The sequence below is a fragment of the Cavia porcellus genome, unplaced genomic scaffold, assembly GCF_034190915.1.
Source record: "Cavia porcellus strain 051 isolate PalLab524CR breed Dunkin Hartley unplaced genomic scaffold, mCavPor4.1 scaffold_29, whole genome shotgun sequence".
Classification (NCBI taxonomy): Eukaryota; Metazoa; Chordata; class Mammalia; order Rodentia; family Caviidae; genus Cavia; species Cavia porcellus.
In genome coordinates this window covers 2,124,115-2,146,634 of record NW_026947512.1, presented here as the reverse complement: position 1 = coordinate 2,146,634, position 22,520 = coordinate 2,124,115, and the positions used below count along the sequence as shown (strand labels likewise).

Here is a 22,520-nt window from a genome sequence, read left to right as displayed (position 1 = left end):
AAAGTTGCTGAGCACTGTAGCACAGAGGTAAAGGAGGGCAAAGTTCAGTTACTTGTTCCTCAAGCACCCAGTGAGTGCCTACCACTGTTATCTACTGTAAACAAAGACAGATAAGACGCGTTCAAAGGGCTTACATTTTATTAAGTGGAAATATTTAAAATAGTCCACAATAAGAAGAGACGGGTGTATAAGCAGAGTGACAAATTTCAACTAGGGACAGTAAGGGAGAAAGTGGTTCTTCCGGGGAAGATGAGGATGACATCCTTGAGGCTTTTCTTTGCCAGATGGAAAAAAGCACCAGTTGGCTTTGTCTGACTTCTGCAGCTCGTATGAGTCCAAAAGGGCATGGAGTTGTTCAAGTGATTTAGAAGCAGCCCAGCAGGTGGTGGTTACTTAAAAAGATGCAGCAGCTCACATTGCCAGGTCTCACCGGTCTTTAAATAGAAGGGTGCACACTTTTTAGGACATGGTTGAAAGTCCTCATGTACACCATTTAGCAAAGTTCTATTACTCTCCTCACATTTTTGACAGGCTTGGTTTTTCTCTTCTTTGGAAGCTTAAACAAGGAAAACACTTAACTCATTTGAATATAACAATGTTCTCCTTTCAAAGAGAGTCACCTAAATAGCTTACTCTCTAATTTGGAAAAGAAAAAATTAAAAACCAAATGACATGACAATAGAAACTGGTCATGGTCTGTTAGTGCTTTTTTGGAAAAGATCTCACTGTCACCAGGTGAGGAAAAGGCGCCTGTGCTGTGGAGATCACCATGACGAAGCCATTGTGCTAAGCCTGAGCCCAGAGAGTCTAAGCTTTGAGAGTCTCTGATACTAAAAAAAAAAAAAATAATAATAGCATAATGACCCATTAGTCCATCTAAAAGAATCCCTGGGAATATAGTTTTCCTTTGACCACATGTAATGGGCTTTTATTTGAGAGAAAAACTATTACATAATTATGTAAAGCCACTCTACATGTGTCAACATGGAAACAAGAATTAGGGAGAGATAGCAAACACATCTTTATGATTATTAAATAAGATTTATGTTTAACAATACTGATAAACAAGCTGTTGGCAGAAGTGAGGAAAGTCCTGATTTATAGTTTGCCAATTTCCAAGGTATAAATTCTCCCACCCCACCCCCCAAAAAATATTTTCCCATCAAAGCTGAATTCAAACTACTACTAGTTGGCCTACAAAATTCCTAAATATTTAACAATTGGCTCTCCCTAGTAAGAACTAGCTTACCCATACCGTTGGATACATGTATTATTTAGCTACTATATATAATGTTTTAGAACATTTTAATTTGAAAACCTTGACAGAAGGCATGTTCATACCAGTTACTCCTTAACTCTCTCCTCCTGGTCATTTACTACTCCAGGCCATGTCATCCCTTTACATTGTCCACCTTGACCGGCTTTACAGTGGCAGGGGCACTTACTCTTTCTGAGCGTTGGCCATGTAAGCATTTCCAGGATTCTCTGCTGTGTCATTAAAATTGTATGTTCCAACCAGGCCTGCATCTCATCTTTAGATTCTGGAACAGAAGATGGGACTTCAAAAATGACGGGGTGGAAGGTAGGTCTTTTACAAAATGGAAAGGGATCAAGAAATGGAAGGAGTAGGGAAGGAGGACTGGGGAAGTAAACAGATTTAATAATTTGTTTTATGTACATGTACTGACTTCCCACAATGAATCATTATGTACCGCAGCATATACTATTAAAAATTTTAAAAGATATATATATTGAAAGGAATGCAAATACAGAGTTCTGACCCCATTTTAGCCAATAACTCTTTCATCTTGGCATTTTATATCATCCCAGAGCCTCTCTTTCCTTAATGTTTTCCTTAATGATCTTGTTGGTTATAATGCCTGCCTCATAGTTATAAGGATTAAATGATAAAAAAAATAACAGCAAAAGTAATAGTTGCAGATAACTATATGGGGCTAGTACCTTTGGGGTCTGGGCTTGACATTTTATCTGCATTAGATCAGCTAATGCCCTAAGTGCCTAGTGTGGCATCTAGTACTGAAAAGAAGTTCCACAAATGGTAACTATTATTTTTATTGTTTTTTTATAATTACGAGAAACTTTAACAAAGAATCAAAAGTTATTTTTTTATTGATAAATTATCATGGAAACATCAGTCAAATGCATATATATGTCCTTGGTAAGAAGTACATTAAGCATGATTTGCTTTTGTCTAGCGATTTGTGTTCTGTAACATATAATTAAGAGGGAACTGAGGAGAGAAATACAGACAGTGGGGGACCCAGTACATGTGATTTATCTGGATTTTGTTTTGTTTTGTTGCCTTTAGCATATTTTCTACCAAATCACTGTTGGACTACAGAAAAAGCCTTCACATTTGTGAGCTTTTTGTAACATACTGAAATTAAATTTTGAGCAATGGAATAAAGCCTCCAGTGTTTTATTAAATTTTATCAAGAAACCTTGGGTTTTGGCAAGATATCCTTTAAATCATTATTCACATGCTAGAAAAAAGTGTCTGCTACATTTTGGCATGGCAGAACACAAAGTTCTACGGAAAAAAATTCATCAGAAAAATGAATGCTACTTTGCCTGTTAGTTCCATGGCACAGTATTATGAACACAGAGTTTAGGGGAAACATAATAGTTTAAAACATTGGCTGTCATTTATGATCTGGATGCTTGTAGAAGTCGTCCAGCATAATTAACCTGGTTTCTAAATGAGAAAAAAATAATCATTCCTGTTAGTCTTTATTGCTGTATATTGTGGTGAACAGCCTTTAACAATGAGGAAGAGGATGAGGAAGACAATAAGTAACAATGCAGAATATTACTGGTGACTTAGAATTAAGAATTCAAAGTACACTTTATTTCAGACAAGTTAAAAGTAAGGAGGATACATCCTGAAAACAAGAAAAAACTCAAAAAGTTAGCAATGCTAAAGGATTGTGAAAATTCTGATGTTAGAGACATCAGAACAGTTTAAATTATTTCATGAAATGTGAGTGTGAAAAAGTAATTTCTAACTTTATACATAACATATGATTTAAATGTATCTGCAGATGTATCTGAATTAAGCTATATAGTTTTTACTGGAATTCAAGGCCAGAGACCTGACAGTGGTGAACCCAACAGACAGATTTGGCCACCTGCTGCCTCAAGAGTTCAATCAGAATCAGGTGGTGATTAAGCAAAAAAAGGAATTTATTATTCATTGTGGTCACAGTAGGAAAAAACAGGGGAACCAGCATCCTAAAGCCTGTCTTCAAGCATACTGACAAGAGCTTCTGGATTTTATAGGGAAGGAACCAAACTAGAGGCAAGAGGCATAAATAGTCAAATGGTCATGGTCAGACTCTGGTGTGGCTGCTCATTATCTCAGGTCTAACTCAGCAAGGTCCTTCTGGCTCTGTGGAAAGCACTTTGGTTACCATGATGACATGATTAGCCCTCCTTCCCACCAGATTTCCTCCTACCTGGGTACCTCCTCGTTACCGTCACAGGGTGATCGGCCTGCAAGAATGGCTGTTCCTGGAAGTGGAAGACATCTAAGTCTTAGCATAGTGTCGTGGATCTTAAAGGAGGATAAGAGAGGTTAGATAGGTTAGGGCTAATCAACTTTGTATCACAAGTTTTTAGAGAGACACTCCTTACGCAGTTAACAGGAATCCAGCCCTAAGTGTATGGTAGCAAAGAGAGAGCTGCAGGCGCACATGAAGGGTTAGTGCTTTTAGCAAAAAGCAACTTTTAAGTCCCTGTACCCAGATTATCTCAAGGTTTCACCCACGCCTAACGAAATTATATAGTTAACCACACCAGGACACTTCTGAGGATCTCTTTAAGAAAATTGGAACCATCTTATATTCAGGTTTATACGGTTCACTAAAGCTCTTAAATATTTATTTTACTTTTTTCTTTTTATTCAAAAAGGAGAGGATGTTCACTAAAGTGGAGAGGCAAGGAACAAGTAAACTGACTCTTAAGATTAGTCTTTATGCTCGGGCCCAGGGGGAGTGGGAACAACGGGAAGAAGGTGTTGAAATGTTCCAAAATCTCTCTTACGTGAGGTGCACTTAGTAAACTCAGGTTCGGTGTATTGAGTAGTGAGCCCCCAAGACAAACATCCCCTAGGAAAAAAGCTTGGAAGGAAGAGAAGTGAGAGGCAGGGAGCGTAGATGACGTGCACTGTCCTTACTCACTGGCAGGCTGCCGAGGCTCCCGCACCCGTCTCTGTCCCCCATCAGCAGTCAGGTGCTGAGCTCAGGTGTATTTTCAGAATGTGGACCAAATGTGGGTGCAAAAGTAGGGAAACATAAGGCTCAAAGCTTCTGAAAAGCCAAAAGGCTGGAAAAGATAAACAATGAAGAAACTCATGGATAAACACACGCCTTGAAAGCATATCGGGATCAGTTCTCTTTGCAGCATTTGGAATGAAGATATTTCTGGCAGTACATTTCTCTAAAAAGAGTGGGAGAAAGATGCAACATACCCTCTATTGCTTGAGTAAGGTACATTTTCATTTTAAAGAAGTTGTTCAACCCCCTAACTATAACTGGTCTTTACCTAGAAGTCAGACTAAGAATACCTCAATGATGTTACAATGACAGACTTGATAATCGATTGTCAAGACAATGTAGAAATATAGTGACAAACTTCATCCACACTGTGAAATAATTAGAGCAGAGCAGAACTGGCATTAGCTAAAAAACTGGAGGAAAACAGTACTATGAAAAACATTGACTTCCCTTCTGTACCAGGACTTCTCATGGGAAGTGTGCAAGAGAAAAGCTGAACTTAAAATTAACCAGGACTAATCGTAGAAGAGCTAAAAAAATTCTATAAATATGTACAGTATTTGTATTTTATGCATTACTTTAAAATAAATTTAATTTTGAAGTACTTGAAAAAAATCAGTTTTTCACCAGTTCAGAACTTCAAACCCCTTGTACATAAAAAATAAAAAACATTAAAAATCATAATGCATATAAGAAACCTTGTCACGTGCCTTGTGTGAATATGTTTATTAATAGAAAAAAAATTGCAAGAAGTTTACCGGCAGGTTAGTGGCTGCTACTTCTCTTTTCCCAGGCGGGGTCCTACCCCGAGCTGAGGCCACCTTTGCCATGACGGCAGGTGCCTGGCTGGCTGTTCAGGCTGATCTGTGCTCCCTCGGTTTCTGTGCAGGGGGCCGACAGGGGAAGCTCTCCTGCCTGCTGGGCCACAGAATTGGAAGGGCTCCATCTCAAGTTGCCAGGAGGCTCATACAGTAAATGCAACCATGTAAGCAAAAATGAGAGAGAAGGGAAGCAAGGGCATTGTGTGACTCTCTGAATCCATTAGGCCAGATCAGCTCATTCCTACAAGGAAGGCCAGTCAGTTACTTCTCTACTTGAACTAGACCAGTTTGAGTTTCTGGCACTGTCAACAGAGGGTTGGAACATTTGCACTCTGTCTTCCCTGTCCTGCTGGCCACTGTCCTTGCCCTCCTCTCTCCCCAGCACCTCCCTCAGTGTGTCCCTGGGGACTGAAATTTCTCTCCGTTGTCCAAAGTCCTTGAGTCTCCACTACCTCCTGGCTTCAGGTTCACCAGGAACAGCCAGCCTATCAAAATGCCAACTAAAAATCGCACCCTGTTTTCCCCTCACAGGATACTTCCACTGGACTCCTGAGAAGGCTCCTGCTTCTGGTTCGCACTTCAGGCGTGCAGTGGTCTTTCTAGAGCCCAGATCTGGTCATGTGACTTCCTACTGGAAAAACCTCGAGAGCTCTCTGTCACTCCTAGAAAAATTTTATTTGTCACTCCACACTCCAGCTATAAACTCACATGGTTTTTCTTCATTTCCCTGAGTGCGCCAGGCCCTCAGGTGTCCAGGCCTCCAGCAGGTGTTCCCTCCACCTGCAGTGCATTCCTATAGACCTCACACACACACACACACACACACACACACACACACACACACGTGCACACGACAAGACTGTCACTTGCCTTGCTTCTAAATGAGTACTGACTGGGCTTCACACATATGGAAGATGTAGTATATATAAGGCCTGTTGTCTATAATGCTACACATTTGAATATAGCATGTCCAGGGTATATTTTCTTCCAATTTCTCCTGACTCTTCAGGCCATCCAGGTATAGAACTTGAAGCTTAACTTTGTTACTTATTTTTTTAAAGCACTTCAGCATTAATAGCCAGTCTCAGCTTTTTTTTTTTCTTATCCAAATAATTTTCTTTATTTGGAATATCTACCAGTCAACTGTGCACTCAGCAGTAAAGACAAAGTACCTGTTTTTATCCAAATTTCATCCTCCTACCAGGAGCCTGAAGCCTACTTTATTTTTCATTTGGTTACCACCGTTTTCTGCTGAGAGCTAAGCCAACACTCAGGCATTTGTTCTTACTCTTCTTTTTTCCCCTCTGAATTCAATTGACCTCAGATCTTACCACCTCTTATGTTATTGTTTAGCTTTTGGCTTTTGTTTCTTGGCATTTGCAACTGTTGTATCCCTCAACACTGAGCAAGATGGTTAGAATACTAAGCACTCACTGATTCTCTGACAGCTCTCCAGTCCCTCTTTTGTACTGATTTTTTGTCAGTATAAGTGAGCAATCATTTGTTATACGCTTCCAGTATAACAGGCCATCCAGGAAAGCCGGGACTACTTTTTTCCCACTTCACCACTGAGAAAGCAGGAGCCCAGAGGTTATGGAAGCTGCTCAGGTCACACAAGAGCAAACTGAAAGATAGTTGGTCAAGGCCCACCCTCACTGTGGTCTCCTCTTGTCTCTATTCAGCTCCCTATAAAATCTGTCATGTATTATAGGCAGATTTTCCTGACTGCTCTCTGCTTCCAGCTTTGAAACATTCTAACATTTTGTCAGAAGCTTCAAAAACTGCTTCAGTAGTCCCCCCTTGTTTCAAAGGACAATCTAAAGCTCAAGTGTGAACTTTTTCATGGTACAGCCCCTGCTCTTTTTGCCCATAGTCCTTCTAACAGTCTTGCAAAACACTCACGCACTCTCCTGTCCCACATGCCTCTGTGGCTCTCAGTGTCTGGGTTCATCTTACTTAAGTAATCATTCGACTGATTACTCCAAGAAGCTTCCCTAACCGCCTCCCCTGGAGTGTTGCCAGTGCTTCCACCACATACTTCTTTACAACATCTTTTTTGCTATCTTATTTTCATTAATGGGTGAGGATTGTATCCCTGACTTGCTGGCACAGTCTAGCGCATAAAGGAAAGTAAAGAGTGGGCCATTAGGTTTTATATGGCTTTCCACCAGTACTTAGTAATCCATGTTTCTGTCCCTGTATACTTTTCATTATACTCCATAGATTTGGGTTCAAAACTGATTCAACCTGAGAGCAATGAGTTTTTCAAGTGTGGTATACAGAATGATGATTCTTCATCTCCACCAATGTCTACATATTAATTCTTTTTTTTTTTTTAATAGCAATGATCAAACTCATGACCTCGCCACTTGGCAAGCAGGCACTTATGCTGCTGAGCTAAATTCTGGCCCCTTAATTCTTCAAATATGTAAATGTGGCACCTTACATAAAAAAGAGATTTTGCAAATGAGACTAGATTAAGAATCTAGAGATTCTAGAATCTAAGAAATATCCAGGATTAGCCAGTTGAGCCCAGTATAATTATGTGTTCTTGTTATTTATTTTTTTATGTTTTAAAGAAACTTGGCGTTTATTCACATAACTAGAGTGATCCTCTTACGCAAACACTAGTTTACTTTTCTCAGTTGTCACCTATTCCAGCCCTAGGCAATGTTATAGTTGAAGTATCTCCTTTAAGAGTTACTAGTATCACAAATGAGTCACATTCTGAGACCACTTCAGAGCAATCACAGGTATGTATTTAAGTTCCAAGAAACATAAGCGCATCTTGATTGGGTTGAACTTAATAGACCTATAAAGTAGGTTGAAGGAAGAAGTTAAATAAAAATGTTATACTTTTAATAGTAAAACTAGAAACCTTAAAATAGAAAATTAAATTTTTTGGCAGTGGGATTTTTTTATTGGAATATGTTTGCAGTACATAATGCTTACATTCCTCTGTAGTTGGTACATATACATAATATGTCTTCATTCCTCCTTTTTTTAATCTCCATTTCCTTCCTTCCCCCCTTCACATTTGAGAAAGATTGACCTCTCTAATTACTATTATCTACCTTTTTTTGTGCTTTTTATTTATCACTTGGGTTTCTCATATAAGAGAAACCATGTAATACTTAAGCTTGTGTCTGATTTATTTCACTCAACGTTATGGAACAATGACTATTCCTAAAAGGAGAGAGGAGAATCAGTTAGTAAAAGAAGATACAAAGATAGAAGCAGAGGTCAAAAAGGAGAGGTGCTAAGATACTATCTTAAAGATTAAGAATGGAGCAATGAGCCAGGGTAGGCAGCTCTAGAAGTGAGAAAAGCCAATGAAAGAAATTCTCTCTCATAGCATCCAGCCCTTTGAAGTAGTTTTAGATTTTGGCCACTTCTGTTTCCCAAGCAATGATTCTGTGGTAATATATTAAGTTGTGATAAGAAACCAATACAGATTTTTATAACTTGAAATATAGTCCTTTTGTAATAAGGTCTTTAAAATACAGAATTGCCTTTAGAATTGGAAAGGGAGCAGAGACTTTAAGAATTTTGAGGAACATGGTAGAAAAGATTTAGATTGCTTGAAACAAACTGTTAAAAATACAAATATGGAACACTTAAGGTGAAGGCTCAGAGCAAAGTGAAGAGCATGATAGAGAAAACCTATCTTAGGAAATATCCGACATCCTAAAGAAATTGTTGGCAGAAATGTGACATAGAAGGCACCACTTGTGGGAGATGTGAAGGGTAGAGGAGCACGCTGTTTGTAACTGAAGGAAAGGTGACCCTTAGGTTACAGTGTGAAAGAGTCAGCTGAACTGCTGTGCTGTAAGCTGATGTGAGAAGGAAAGGACGAACTGAGGAAAGAACTGATACATTTTTTTAAAGTACTGGATGATTTCAGAAAGTTCTCAGCCCGCCCACATTGTAAAAGACATTAAACTAGGAGATTTGCTATTAGGGAAGCATGTTGTAGAAGGAAAGCCAAGGGTGTGACGGGATAACCGTTTGCTAATTCCTGGAAAAGTAAAAGGTCATACAGATGAGTCTTTGCATAGATTAGGAATGTGATTTACTCATTTGCTCAGCCATCTCAGGCGAAGCCAGGAGTCGACAGAGGGTTGTCCAGGAAAACGTGGAAGAGTGAATTTCCGTGATGTACACAGGAGACCCATGGAGTTCTTGAAGGTGTTATAGCACCAGAATTCTGGCAGTTTGAATTGAAAGAGATGGTGTGATGTGAAAGAAGGTTGTCTGATTCCCAAAGTTCTATAGAAAGGAAACAAGCCAATACAACCCCTCAGCTACAAACGTACCACCCTTCAATAGAAGGAAAAATGATTACAGAGACAGAGCTGCAGGCCCAGATGGCAGAATCTTGAATCACAGAGGACTGATTATTCTCAGTCCTTAAAGCCTAATGGAGTTTACCCAGTTAGATTTTGAAATCACTTGAATTTGATCATTATATTTTTCCATTTTTCCTCTTTTGAATGGGAATGCCTGTAGTTGGCATTTTATTCATGTGCATCATTGTATTTAAGGAACAGATAACTTGTTTTCTAGTTCTACATGTTCATAGATGCTGGGGAATTGTGCTTTAGCATGGATTATAGCCGGAGCCTTACTCAGGATAATTTATATGACTAAGATGTGAGGCTTGGGGCTTTTGAGCTGATGAGACTTAAATGGGATTTGCAACTTGAGTTGTTGCTAAAATGGGCTGAAAATTCAGGGAACCTAGTGATGAGTTAGTGCATTTTGCATATAGAATGGGTGTGAATCTCTCTTATCCTACATGGTAAACAGGACTTTGTAGATGTGACTAAATTACAGATCTTAATATTATGTTGAACTATTTGGGTGGACTCAGAATAAATCACAAGGATCCTTACAAGAGAGGGACAGGAGAATTAGAACTTAAAAAGAAGACAGAAGTAGAGACTGGAGAGACAGTGCTCCACTTCTGGCTTTGAGGATGGAGAAGAGGCCATGGGCCAAGAAAGCAGGTAGTGTCTAGAAGTTAGAGAAGGCCAGGAAACATTCTCCAGATTTTAGCTCTGACCTCCAGAGTACAAGGTAATAAATTTGTGTTGTTTTAAGCCGCTACACTTGTGTTAATTTGTTGCACCCACGGTAGGAAACTCAGCACATTTTTCTGGGCACTGACAGTTACGAAATTAAAAAGAGTTGTGGGTGTGTCCAGCTATTTCTGTGGGGCTGAAGTCTGATTTTAAGTTTTGGCTGGCTTATACGTGCACTGAATGTAAGAAAAAAGATCATCCCTTTGGGAAAAACTGGATCATTTAACTTTTTGTTTTTAGCTTTGACATTTGCAGTTTCTCAGCTTAGTGAGAAAAAACGGTCAAGATTTTAGTATATCACAGAAAAAGTTTAACAATTCTGCACAAATTGTGGCTTCTTTTGTGGAAAAATTAAATGCATATGGATAACACATACTTTGTTGTAATATTTTGTCAACTTTGATCAAATACACTTTTGTTTTGTTGACTATAATTTTAGCAGGGAAATCTTGCTTTCAGACTTATTTTGTACTAGTCAGCAATCAAATACAGTTTTCCAGGTACCAAGAGGCAGGCAGAGTTCACAGTTGAGTTTCTAAAACCATTATTGTTCTCATGGGGCACAGTTATGTGATTTCTTCCCATTCCCATGTAATTTGGTTTATTTCATGGTTCTGAAAGAAAAATGAGAAATGAAGAAATGGCCAGGTGTAGTGGTGCGAACCTGTTATCCCAGCATTCCGAAGTTCGAGGCTTGCCTGGGCTACCTAGTAAGTTCAAGGCTATCTAAGCTACCTAATAAGAGCCTGTTTCAAAAAAACAGAAAGGAAGAAATGAAATAAAGGTGTGTGTGTATGTACTGTGTGTGCACGCGCACGCACACACGCATTCACAGTTTTCTGGAATAATGCCCACAGCTTTTGTTACGTCCAGGTTTATTTAGCACAGTTTTACCCGTGCTCACGACTGCTGTCAGTTAGCTAAACAGTTACAATTTATTCTGAATTCTAAACTCTGAATGGCATTTTGGCCCAGTATACACTTTCAGTAAAGTTTTTTTTCCATATTTTTATGAAACACATATGTTAATATAAATAAGATACTTGACATGTTACATATCAGATGACTCAGAACAGGAGAGCTTTATGATTAATGTTAGTTCCATGATAAGAATATGTGTTTTTTTAAAAAATAGAATTTTGGTAACGAGTAGGACTACCTATAACTATTCCAGTTTTCATCCTACTGACACACTGTAAGATTATGTTTTCTCTAGACTTCAACCTGGGTGTCCTGTGGCATGCTTTGGCTGAGTATATACGAGCATTTATTTAGCCTCTGCTCAACTCCAGCCCTGGTAATTATGAAAGCACATGAGGACTTAGGGCCTTTGTTAGCGTGAATGCCTGCAGAAGTGGCATGAGCAGATCCTCCTGCGTCCTGCACTGCATGTAGCACATGGAAGAAATAAATATGTATTCTATTAAACTCCTGATACAAGGTGTTGTTTTTACTGCAATATAACCTACCTTATCATAATAAAAGCATCTTGGGAAAAAATTGAATATATTTCTTCCAAATTAGTTTATTCTCTGCATTTGCATATAATTATTTCTTTGAGAAACTTGAAAATATATCTTGTTTAAATATCTCTTAACTTATAATTCTCAGTGGAATTTACAAATTGTAGTTTGCCTCTATTAGTTACTGACACAGTAACTTAATAATTCTGTTCTAGATTTTTTAATATGCATCAAGTCTGTTCTGAGCATTTCTTATAACTGTTACTTTTTAAAGATTATTTTAAATGTTTCCAGTCTGCCTTAAGAAGCTATGGCATGAAACATATTAAACGCTTTAAAACTGACTTTCCTTACTCCACATTTGTTTGATATAAAATGAGATGCAGCACTATATTTTCATTTATAGAAAAAAAGACTTCCAAAAAGCAGATACTTTACATGCCAACTTCATTGCTAGTAAATAATTGTAACAAAATACTAATAATTTCCATGGACAGGTACTTAAAATCAAAGTGCTGACTTCATGTAATTTTAATGATATGGTAGCCCCAGTTAATAGCTACCCCCGATGGCTTCAGCCTCTCCATTTGTAAACATCCAGCAGATCCAGTAGAATGAGTGTAGCTCAGCTGACCACTACTATGCTGAAAAAGTTAATAGCATTCCTTTTATTTGAAATATGTGGTATCCTACCTTATATTAATACCACTTGAGAAATCAAATATAAGACAACAAATTATCCCCAAATAATCCCCAAAACTGAAGTTTTTGCTTTATATAGATAAGCTCTTATTTTTAAAATGTGGATGCATGTTCCTAAATCTCTTGCTTATATTTGTTTTGGGTTTATTTGGGATTTTGTTGTTGTTGTTGTTTGTTTGTTTGTTTATTTTTTGTCTTCATGTGCTTTCTGAAGTGCACTAGTTAAATGCATACACACAATTTGTGTGAGGGACAAATCTTTTGAGATTTCCTATGTAGACCTTTTGTGTCATTTCTTTGTTTAGAACACTCATTAGAAGGAACTATTACTTTTACTCCAACCCTCACTACCCTAGGATTTCTGTGAAGACAGAACTTCCTATTGTTTTCATGGATCCATCTAACACTCATCTCAGAATCATCTTGGATGCCTTGGATTGCTGGGTCCAAAAAGAGAATATGAGATTCCTCCCCACACTTCTAACTCAGAACCAACTAGAAAAGGGAAGCTTACAGAACTGTAGCTGCCTATGTCCCGTCAGCCTGAGAGAAAAGAAGTATTGATAGGAGATAATAGGAAATAGGAATAGGTCTTTTGCAAATGAGAAGGGTGCCAAGATATAGAGGAAGAAAAGAGGAAAGGAAGGGAAAAAGGATAAGGTGTGTTATATACAGGCACCAAATCCTCATGATGAATTTAACCAGGATTTTCTGCAAACATTTATCAATAAAAATAAAAATTTTAAAAAGAAGTGATAGGAAAAAAGATGTTGAATCTCTTGCCTACAGGGAAGGAGCTTCCTATAGGCATCCTGAGCTATAAATAAGGTGCTGCCTTCTTTACAATTAAGGAGGTAAAGGAACATTTTAAAGGAACCAAGGATCTCTCCCTGTATTCTTACTTCCCTTTGGGAAATGATGCAGCAGGAGTGGAGAGCTCTGGACCGCAACATACACACAGTCAGTTTGGCTGTCTTCAGTGTCAGAGAACTAAGACGGGAATGGTAGGTTCACTCTGACATTCAAGTGTGATCTGTTCATAAAGAAATCAGATTATTCCAAGCAAAGGAAAACTTCATTAAGCCTGTCGCTTACTACCTGACAGTAGTTGGCCAATGTTTTTGAAAAATAGATGCCTTTTCAAATGATGAGGCTCAAAGCAGCTCTGCTGAATACCAGGGCTGGAAAACTTCTCCATGGAAGGATAAATGGAAAATCCTAAGAATGGAAATAGCTTTTCTCTGGAACAGAAGCTCAAAAACGTTTTACTGTACTAGGGATTGAACCTAGACCCTCACAGATGCACACATTTTAGGCAAGCACTCTACCACTGATCATTTCTGCAGCTTTTATTTTTATTTTTATTTTTATTTTAAGGTAGAGTCTCACTAAGTTGCCAAAACTGGCCTCAACCTTGCAGACCTGAGGCCTCACTCTAGTGTAGCTGAGGTTACGGGCACGCGCACCATGCCCAGCCATTCCTCAAACTTTGCAAAGCTCCCTAGACTTTTGTTTAAACTGTAGATTCCTGGGCTTGGTCACAGAGACTCATCTTCTGTATGTTTGTATGTCTTCAAGGGGACTTGTGCATCTGCTTTTTCAGAGGTATCCAGGATGCTTCTGAGATGAGTATTAGATGAATCCATGAAAACAAACTGCCCTTTCAAATGGCTTTTCATCTTCACCCAGTTGTTCTCAGTTTATTTTATTTTATTTTATTTTATTTATCTATTTATTTTTGTCTTTTTGAGACAGGCTCTTGCTAAGCAGTGCAGGCTGGCCTTGACCTCACTGTGTAGCCCAGGCTGGTCTCAAATTCACAATGATTCTCCTGCCTCTGTCCCCCAAGTGCTGTGATGACAGGCGTATGCAACCACACCAGGCTGTTCTCGTTTATTATACATAGAGTACTTGGTTTACAAGGATCACATATCATTAAAATAGCTTTTGTCTTGCTAAGGAAAACAACGTCCTAGTTGTCTCTTCCATATTCTCCCAGTTTAACTTCCTTTTCCTGTCCCTGGAGCAGTGCAGATTTCACACGGTTCTCAGCCCTTTATGCTTGGTGTGCTCCATCTGAGTTGATTCTGGTAGTGACCACACGTCTCTCTGCTGCCACCACCTTTCTCATTCCTTCAGCCTGATTCATTACTTGCAGTTTTTTTCTTTTCTAAAAAGACTCTCTAAAAGGCTCTTTCAAAAGACTCTTTAAAACACTCCTAGAAAATGAATCCCAAAGTAGAAATTAATTATGTTTATAAATATATGTGTATATATATATGTCCATATATGTCCATAAAACTGACTTGTTTTTTCTTAAACTGACTTCTTTATACAAATGCAGCAATTCATTGAACATACAGATACTTCCGTGTAGCCAGGTCCTACGTGTTCTGCAGGATGCACAGAAAAATAAAAACAAATCTTTAAACCTCATGTTTTTAAAATAAAACCCACAATGAGACACTACTGTCTGCCCCTGGAATGGCCGTAATCTAAAGGCTATACCAGGTATTGGTGATGGGGTGGTGGAGAACCTGGATCCGTGATGCACTGCTGATGGGAATGTAAACTAATGCAGCACTTTGAAGCACAGTTTGTCAGTATCTTCAATAGTGAAACACAGACTTACTACGTAATCCGACAGTTCCACTCCTAGAAATCCACCAAAGAGAAATGAAACATGTCTGCACAAAGGCTTGCATGTGAATGTTCCTAACAACATTTATTTATAACATCACCAATCTGCACATCCATCAAGTGATGGGTAGGTGAACAAAACGTGGTCTCTTTACACGTTAGAATCTTACTGAGCAATTAAAATAAATGAAATACTGGTAAATGCTACAAGGATGAGCCTCAAAAACATTATGTAAAGTGAAAAAAACATCAAACACAAAGGCTGCATATCGTGTGACTCCATTTATATTCATCCAGGAAAGCCAAAGAGGTAGAAAGCAGACTTGTGGTTACCTGCATCTCTGGATGAGAACAGGAATTAAATGCAAATTGTTATGAGGCAGTCTTTTAGAATGATAGACTTGTGTTAAACCTGAATTTTGATGATCACACAGCTCTTTACATGTCCTAAAATCATTTCATCATACAATTAAGATAGGGAAAAGTCTACGGAATTTTACCTCAATAAGGTTATTAATTTTTTTAAAGCAAGGTGGATAGCATAATTAAATGATTGATTTTTTTCCTATGGAAATAAAGGGACTGTGGTCAAATTGTAGTGTGCAGACTGCTTGGAAATTCTCAAGGTATTTTCCCAGTAACACTCAAGGCCCATTTGTTTGGCTTTTTCACTGTATTAACATTTACACTGTTGTGCAAGAGCAACAGTAGAGGCTGGGGATCTAGCTCAGTGACATAGCAGCTGCCTGCCAGCTCAAGGTCCTGAATTCAATTCCCAGTACAAAAAAAAACATTAGTAGATAGGACTAAAGATGTCTTAGACTAAACCAGGATCATGGCATGAGACTCTAGTTGTATTCACTGTGGTTTAAGATACAATCTCCCAAAGCTTCCTGACTCACAGGTTGTGGTGCATTAATTTTGAGAGGTAGTGGAACCTTTCAGTGGTGAAGGAAGAGATAATTAGGTCATTAGGACACTTTTCCCCAAAGAAATCAATGCTGATCTCATGGAGTCTGTTAGTGCTTTCCAGGTGGGTTGTAACGTGAGAGCACTCCGTAGGTGTGGCCTCCTCTGCATGGCGTAACCTCCCTTTCCCTTGTCTACCATGTTGTGATGCAGCTGAAGGAACCCTCACAAGAGGCTGGACAGGTAGGGAGCCGATTGTAGACCTTGAGCCTTCAATACCAATCTAAATAAATCCATCTTTACAAATTACTCAGCCTCAGGCCTTTCCTTGGCAACTGAAAAGGGAGAAATACGGTAATCATTGTACTCACCATCATCCCGGACTCAGATAGAAAAGGAAATTCTGCTTTCACTTAAGAATTCCCTTGATGAAACAGTACAAATTATTTACTTTTATTAAATCTTGTGGCTTCTAGGTGCATGTCTTTTTAATAGTCTAGGGTGTAAAATTGGAGGTATGCATAAAGCATTTCTTCTGCACACCCAAGTGAGATGATTATCACCAAAAAAAAAAAAAAACACTTTTACAGTTGAGTTGCAAGCTGAACTAGCAGCTCTTCCTTTTTTTTTAATGGTATACTATTTCTGTGTTTAAAAAATACAAATAAATTATGGGTATTTAGACCTGGGAATTTGGCAAACTACTTTCATAAAAGGTTGGAAAACTTTGTACTTACCACTGTGAGCTTGGTAGTGTCGACTAAGATTTCTGATGTGTGTGGGCATGGTGGTGAGAATGTAGTACCAGCTTTTGAGGAGATGAATGGAAGTTTAAACACGTGTGATTATTTTCATATTGTATAATAAAGTGGGTCAAACTTTGAATACTATAAGTAAAAAGGTCTTAAAGCTAAAAAGTTTAACTACTGGCCTGGTGGCTAGTAGCATGGACTCTGGAAGAAAACTGCTTGAGTTCAAATCCCAGTATTGCTACTTACAGTATTACTTGTATGATTCCAGGGGAGTACTTCACCTCTTGATACCTCAGCTTGCTTATCTATAAAGTGGGAACAATGGTACCCATCTTAGGAAGATATTATAGGCATTAAAATGAGTTAATACGTGTAAATTGCTGAAAATAGTGCCTGACATAGTAAGTGCTCAGTAAATAATCATGATTGGTCTTGGTGAGTGACTGTAAAAATAAATATATGTGTAATAGAAAGTTTATTATTATATATGTTTTCAAATTGGAAAATGTAAAGATACTTGCTCTCTCTCCTATTCATCCTTTGAGCCTCCGTTGTTTAGGAGGGACTCTTCTTTTTTAACTACACAACAAGATTTTAAGGAAGATTTTATGAATAAATGTAATTATGAAGGATATAGTTTAATGAATTTGAATATAAATAGATTACTGTTGCATATCGTTTGTATTCTTAGATTTGAAAGTGACTTCCTACCTCAACAATGTTGAAAAATTATGGTGTATCATTTAAACCCAAAGAGTTTAGGTGGGAAATTACATGTACAAAGAAAAGGGTAAGGGTCTGTCGTATCATATACACCCATTTTCAATGTTTAACCAAAGAAGACATAAGTATAGGACACAGTATAAGGAAGAACATGTAAGGACATAACATAAGGAATAAAATGAACAACTTGAAAGGAACCTTTATATAGTCTTGCAGAGACTACATTAGAGCTATTTATCTCTTACTTCTAAAGGTCGATTAATCGTGTGTTTGGCGTTGTTCATTCATTCCGCCACTATTTGCCGAGTACCACCACACCAGCCATTACAGCCCAATGGTAAGAGAGGACCTGGCCCTGCCCTTCTGCATCGAGTCCATTAGAGTTTTCTTATTCTTCCATGGACTTTGTAAAAGAAAAGATAGTTCACCTGCCTGTCTGCATGTGCTGAAGGGACTTAAACTTCTCAATTGTTCACTGAAAACATTCTCAATTTTATTGTGAGGCAGAAAATGTCAGATTGACTGCAAGAGAATTGTCACTTTATTTTTCTGGAACACAACAAAATTACCTTATTTTTTAGAGCACTAATTGATACAGATACGTACATGGTAAATAACAAACAACCACAGCACATACATCATTGGAATTCCACAGGCTTAACTGGCTTCTGCTGTCCTAGGAGAAATATGAGCAGTAAAGAACCCATTTTGGGACCATCTGTGTTACATGGCTTCCCAATTCACTCCACATGGGGTGAGAATATTGAGTTTCCCCACAGCAGTTTTTATTCGTCATAGACACTAATTACAGCCACACTTCAAGTTGCTGGAATGTGTAATCGTTGCCTTCTAAATAGGCTTAGAATTATGTTTCCTTTCACTTTAGTAGATTTGCAATGAAATTATAACGTCTTTCTGCATATTTCTTTAAAAACATAAGAACAGTAGCGCTGAGATTGCAACTGGTGTGTTTACATTTAAGAATCGAGAGTATTTCCTTCCCATGTGAATGGTGTGCCGGAAATAAGAAATCAGGGCAGGTGAAAATGCCCAAGAAGCCCTTCTTGAATCCAGGCTAGTATTAAGGCATTCTAAATCATTAACAGTGTTTTTGAGGAAATGAAAATCATTACTTTTAGTCATATTCTCATCCTTGTCACTGGTAGGTTCTGTGCAAACTGTATCTCGGTAACTGCAATTAACTTTACAAATAAAATCACTGAAATCAGTTAACTTTGACAAGTAGACAATGTGAATATACTGCTACTTCTCTTTTTTTGACACAAGAATCTCCTATTCTTTGATTCTGTGTTATAATTGAACAACTACATATTAGGTGTCCATTGCTTTTAAACTATCATCGATGTAATAATTCCTCTATTCCAGTGTTCCCTGTTAAAATGTCTTGTGATTTCTATTTGTATTGTGTCACACCATTGTGAAGATTTCTATTCTTGTGAAGTAACTAGTCATGGTAGAGAACCCTGAAGAGCTCTACCTAACATTTCTGTTATGAAAATTCATGCTACTGTTTAAATTCAGATTCTGATCTTGTCTTTTCCATGTGTATGCTTGTGTGTTACAGGAAAAAAATGCCAGCTCAAATGTAAGACTTAAAACTAATAAAGAGATTCCTGGATTAGTTCATCAATCCAGAGCAAAGTAAGTTCTGGTTTTTATTTTTCTTATGTTTTTTTTTTTTAAACTGAAAATGTTTTCAGAATGAGCTCCATTTTGCCCACCAGGTAAGCAAAACTTAATATATATAAAGCGTTAGTAATTGTGACAGTGTGAACTCAGGAGAGTCCCAAAACCTCCGCAGTGTACCACAGAGCTCACAGTTGCACACCAGCTAGCAGAAAATGGAGAGAAACAACTTTATAATCATGGGATAAGGGAAGTTTTGATTAGGACACAAAACAATGCAAGTCTTAAGGAAAATCATTAATGAAAATGGCTACACTAAAATTAAGGACTTCTGTTTATCAAAATATATTGTCAGAAGTAAAAAGCCACAAAATGGAGGAAGACCACATATGTGAGTATCCAGAATACGCAAAGTAATTCCACCAATGAGTAAGTAAAAGACAGAGAAGCCATAGAGTAGCGGCTAAAGACAGGAGTAACTATTTGAGTGAATTGGAAATAAATGGCTGTTACACACAAAAGAAAACATGTGGTTCATACTCCCAAATTGACAACAGCTTAAAAATCTAACAATACAAAGTATCAACTGGGAATGGATCAGTAGATATTCCTATTGTAAAACAATTTACATACTCTTATAAAATTGACTCTAAGCATGCTTTACCCTGCAGTACCAATCCCAGGTGTATACCCTTAGGAAATTCTTGTGGCAGAAGATATATTTTGAGCTCATTTACATGAGCCCTTGAAGGTAACACCAAATTTCCATCAAAGACAATAGTGGGCAGCAAAACTGCAATATGATGGGGAATACTACACATCAATGAAAATGGGTGGCCCATAATACACCAAATGGCAGAATCTCAAGTATGTGCCTACATATGGCTTTATTTCAATGAAGTTCAAAAACAGAAATAAGCAGTCTAGTGAACAGTAAAACAATAAGGAGAGGCAAAGCAGTGAAAGGCATTAAATTCAAAACTGAGTTTAGTATAAGGTTTTGCCTGACAGATTACAAGACTGTGGAACCAGAGCTCTATTTCTCAATGTGGATGTTAATTATATGGATGTGCCTTTCATTATCATTCAGGAAAGTGAAACTAACATTATATGCTTTCTATGTGTTTCTAATTCATAATTTAAAAATTTTAATGATTTTTAAAGAAAAACCCCTTTTGAAAAACAGATTACACTACGTGAGGATTGTAGAGTGCTAGTACATTTCCTCAGTGAGCAAGTACTTGAAAATATGTGGATTACCAACAAGTAATCATCCATAAATTTTTTACTAAAGTAGTAAATGCATTTTAAAGGTTAAAGTAACTAATGAGTAGTTTTCTAGATTACTTTAGAACTGGCTCTATATTGGAAATAAAATGTACTTTGAAACCATTTTACTTTTTTTGTTTTCTGAAACAGGGTCTTTCTGCGTAGTCCAAGCTGGCTTCAAACTCATGGCAATCCTCCTACCTCTGCCTCCCAAATGCTGGGACTATGGGCATGCACCACTGTGCCTGGCACTCTCTGAGGCCATGAAGCCAGCCTCCCCTTTCTTAACAGAGGCTCTGTTAACTGGCCGTGGTGGTGGACAATAGTGATCCCAACACAGAAATGTCAGGCAGGAGAGTTTCAAGTTTGAGTCTCACCTGGGCAACTAAGAAAATCTTGTCTCAAAATAAAAAGGACTAGGAATGTAGTGAGCGTGAAGCCATGGTTTCAATCCTCAGTACCACCAAATGGAAAAGGACTGTGCTGAGAAGCCACCTCTACTGCGGTGTTCTACCTAAATTCAAACAAATGCCCTGATGATACCTGTGACACAGGTACATTGGGAACCACCAAAACTTGACTACTACATGTATATAGGAACCACAAAAATCAAGATCATAAGCAGAAGTTACATTATCTATGGGCCTTCTTAGAAAAGTTCCTAAAAACAACCCCATTTGTAATCACTTAACCTCGCTCTTTGTCTGTGGATCTCTGCAGGGGTGGCCCTGTGCCACAGCAGTCAGGTACCTCCGAGGATAGGGAACATCCCAATGATTTAATTTTTATTTTCAAAGAAAGCTGAACATCTTAAAATCCACTTACGGTTTACAACATGAGTGTAATGATAAGATGAATTATTTCACCCTCAGGTTAACATTGTCCTATAACAGTAACCTTCCTCATCTGCCTCCCTGCTAATCGCTTTGATGCGCTGCATCTGCCTTTGGGGACAATAAATGTCTGATAACACAGCCAAATCACCTTTTCATCCAAGCCCTGTGAAGTATGCAACTTTCCTTTTTTTTTTTTGGTCTTTTTCCTTTTTATCAGTACCGGGGATCGAACTCACGACTGCCTGCTTACAAGGCAGGTGCTTATGCCGCTGAGCTAAATCCCCAGCCCCAAGTATGCAACTTTCAAATGCTTCCTTTGCCTCTGACTTACACAGAGAGATTGGATGGATGATTTCTCTGTCCTATTAGGAAGAACACATTCCTTAACCTTGACACCCTGAAGCAGCATGCTTTGCAGACTAACTGGCAAGTGCTACAGCTCACAGAGGAGTTTATTAAATTGGCTCATGAGTTTACACTAAAATGATGAAGAAAATACCGTCTTCACATTGTGTGTGTGCGCGCGTGCATGTGCGTGTGCATGTGCGCGCGCACGCGTGTGTGTGTGTGTGTGTGTGTGTGTGTGTGTGTGTGTGTGTTTTAAACAGAAAATATAGGAAAAAGAATATTGGGTGCCTGGAATTCAACTAAGAAATCTATTGGAATAGGGATGTTTAAGGAAGAGTTATACTTTTTCTGCTGTTGACATGTAATGTTAAAAAACAAGCCATCATTTATTATGCAGACATATAAAATAGACCTGGAGGTGTGTTGTTCCATGGTAGAGCTCACCCCTAGCATGCTCAAGGTCCTGGGTTTGATTTCCAGTATGAATGAATGAATAAATAGAAGGTTATTTACCCCACTATTAGAAGGCTAATCCATCCGATAAAGAAAGTAGCCTTCACACCTTCATTTGTTGCTACACACGGCAGCTTTGTGGCCTCAGGCAGGTGACCTAATGTCTTTGTTTTCTTAAAGAAAAATGGAACTGAAAAATTCTGTCAGACAAGTCCTGGAATCAAATATGATAATGTATACCCAGTACTTATAACATTGTCTGGCACTTGGTAAGGATGCCTGAATAGTTTGAAAAACCCAAAATGCCCTTTAAAGGTCCAATAAATGAATTGTGCTATATTTACATAACAGAGAGAATATGATTCCACAGTTTAACAGACTGTTTTGCAATCCATAGTGCTGGGTAGGCTCTAGCAATGTATTAGAAGAAAGAGTGATTCCTGGTGGATGCCTAGACCATGATGCTGTCCTTATAAAGTTAAAAAAAACAACTGCTATTGGTAACTGTCTGCTTTAAAATACTCATAGAACTGCAGTGGAACTATCTGAAAGACAAATGAAGATACATAGGTCACACG

General features: G+C 38.2%; 1 protein-coding gene across 1 annotated transcript in view; it reads left to right on the top strand.

Moving 5' to 3' along the window:
* Positions 1-22,520, top strand: part of CUNH1orf21 (chromosome unknown C1orf21 homolog) — a 220,465-nt gene that overhangs the window by 157,666 nt on the left and 40,279 nt on the right. Inside the window, exon 4 of the mRNA XM_003474917.5 lies at positions 18,975-19,051. Coding sequence (XP_003474965.2) covers positions 18,975-19,051 — 77 coding nt within the window. The remainder of the gene's footprint in view (positions 1-18,974; positions 19,052-22,520) is intronic.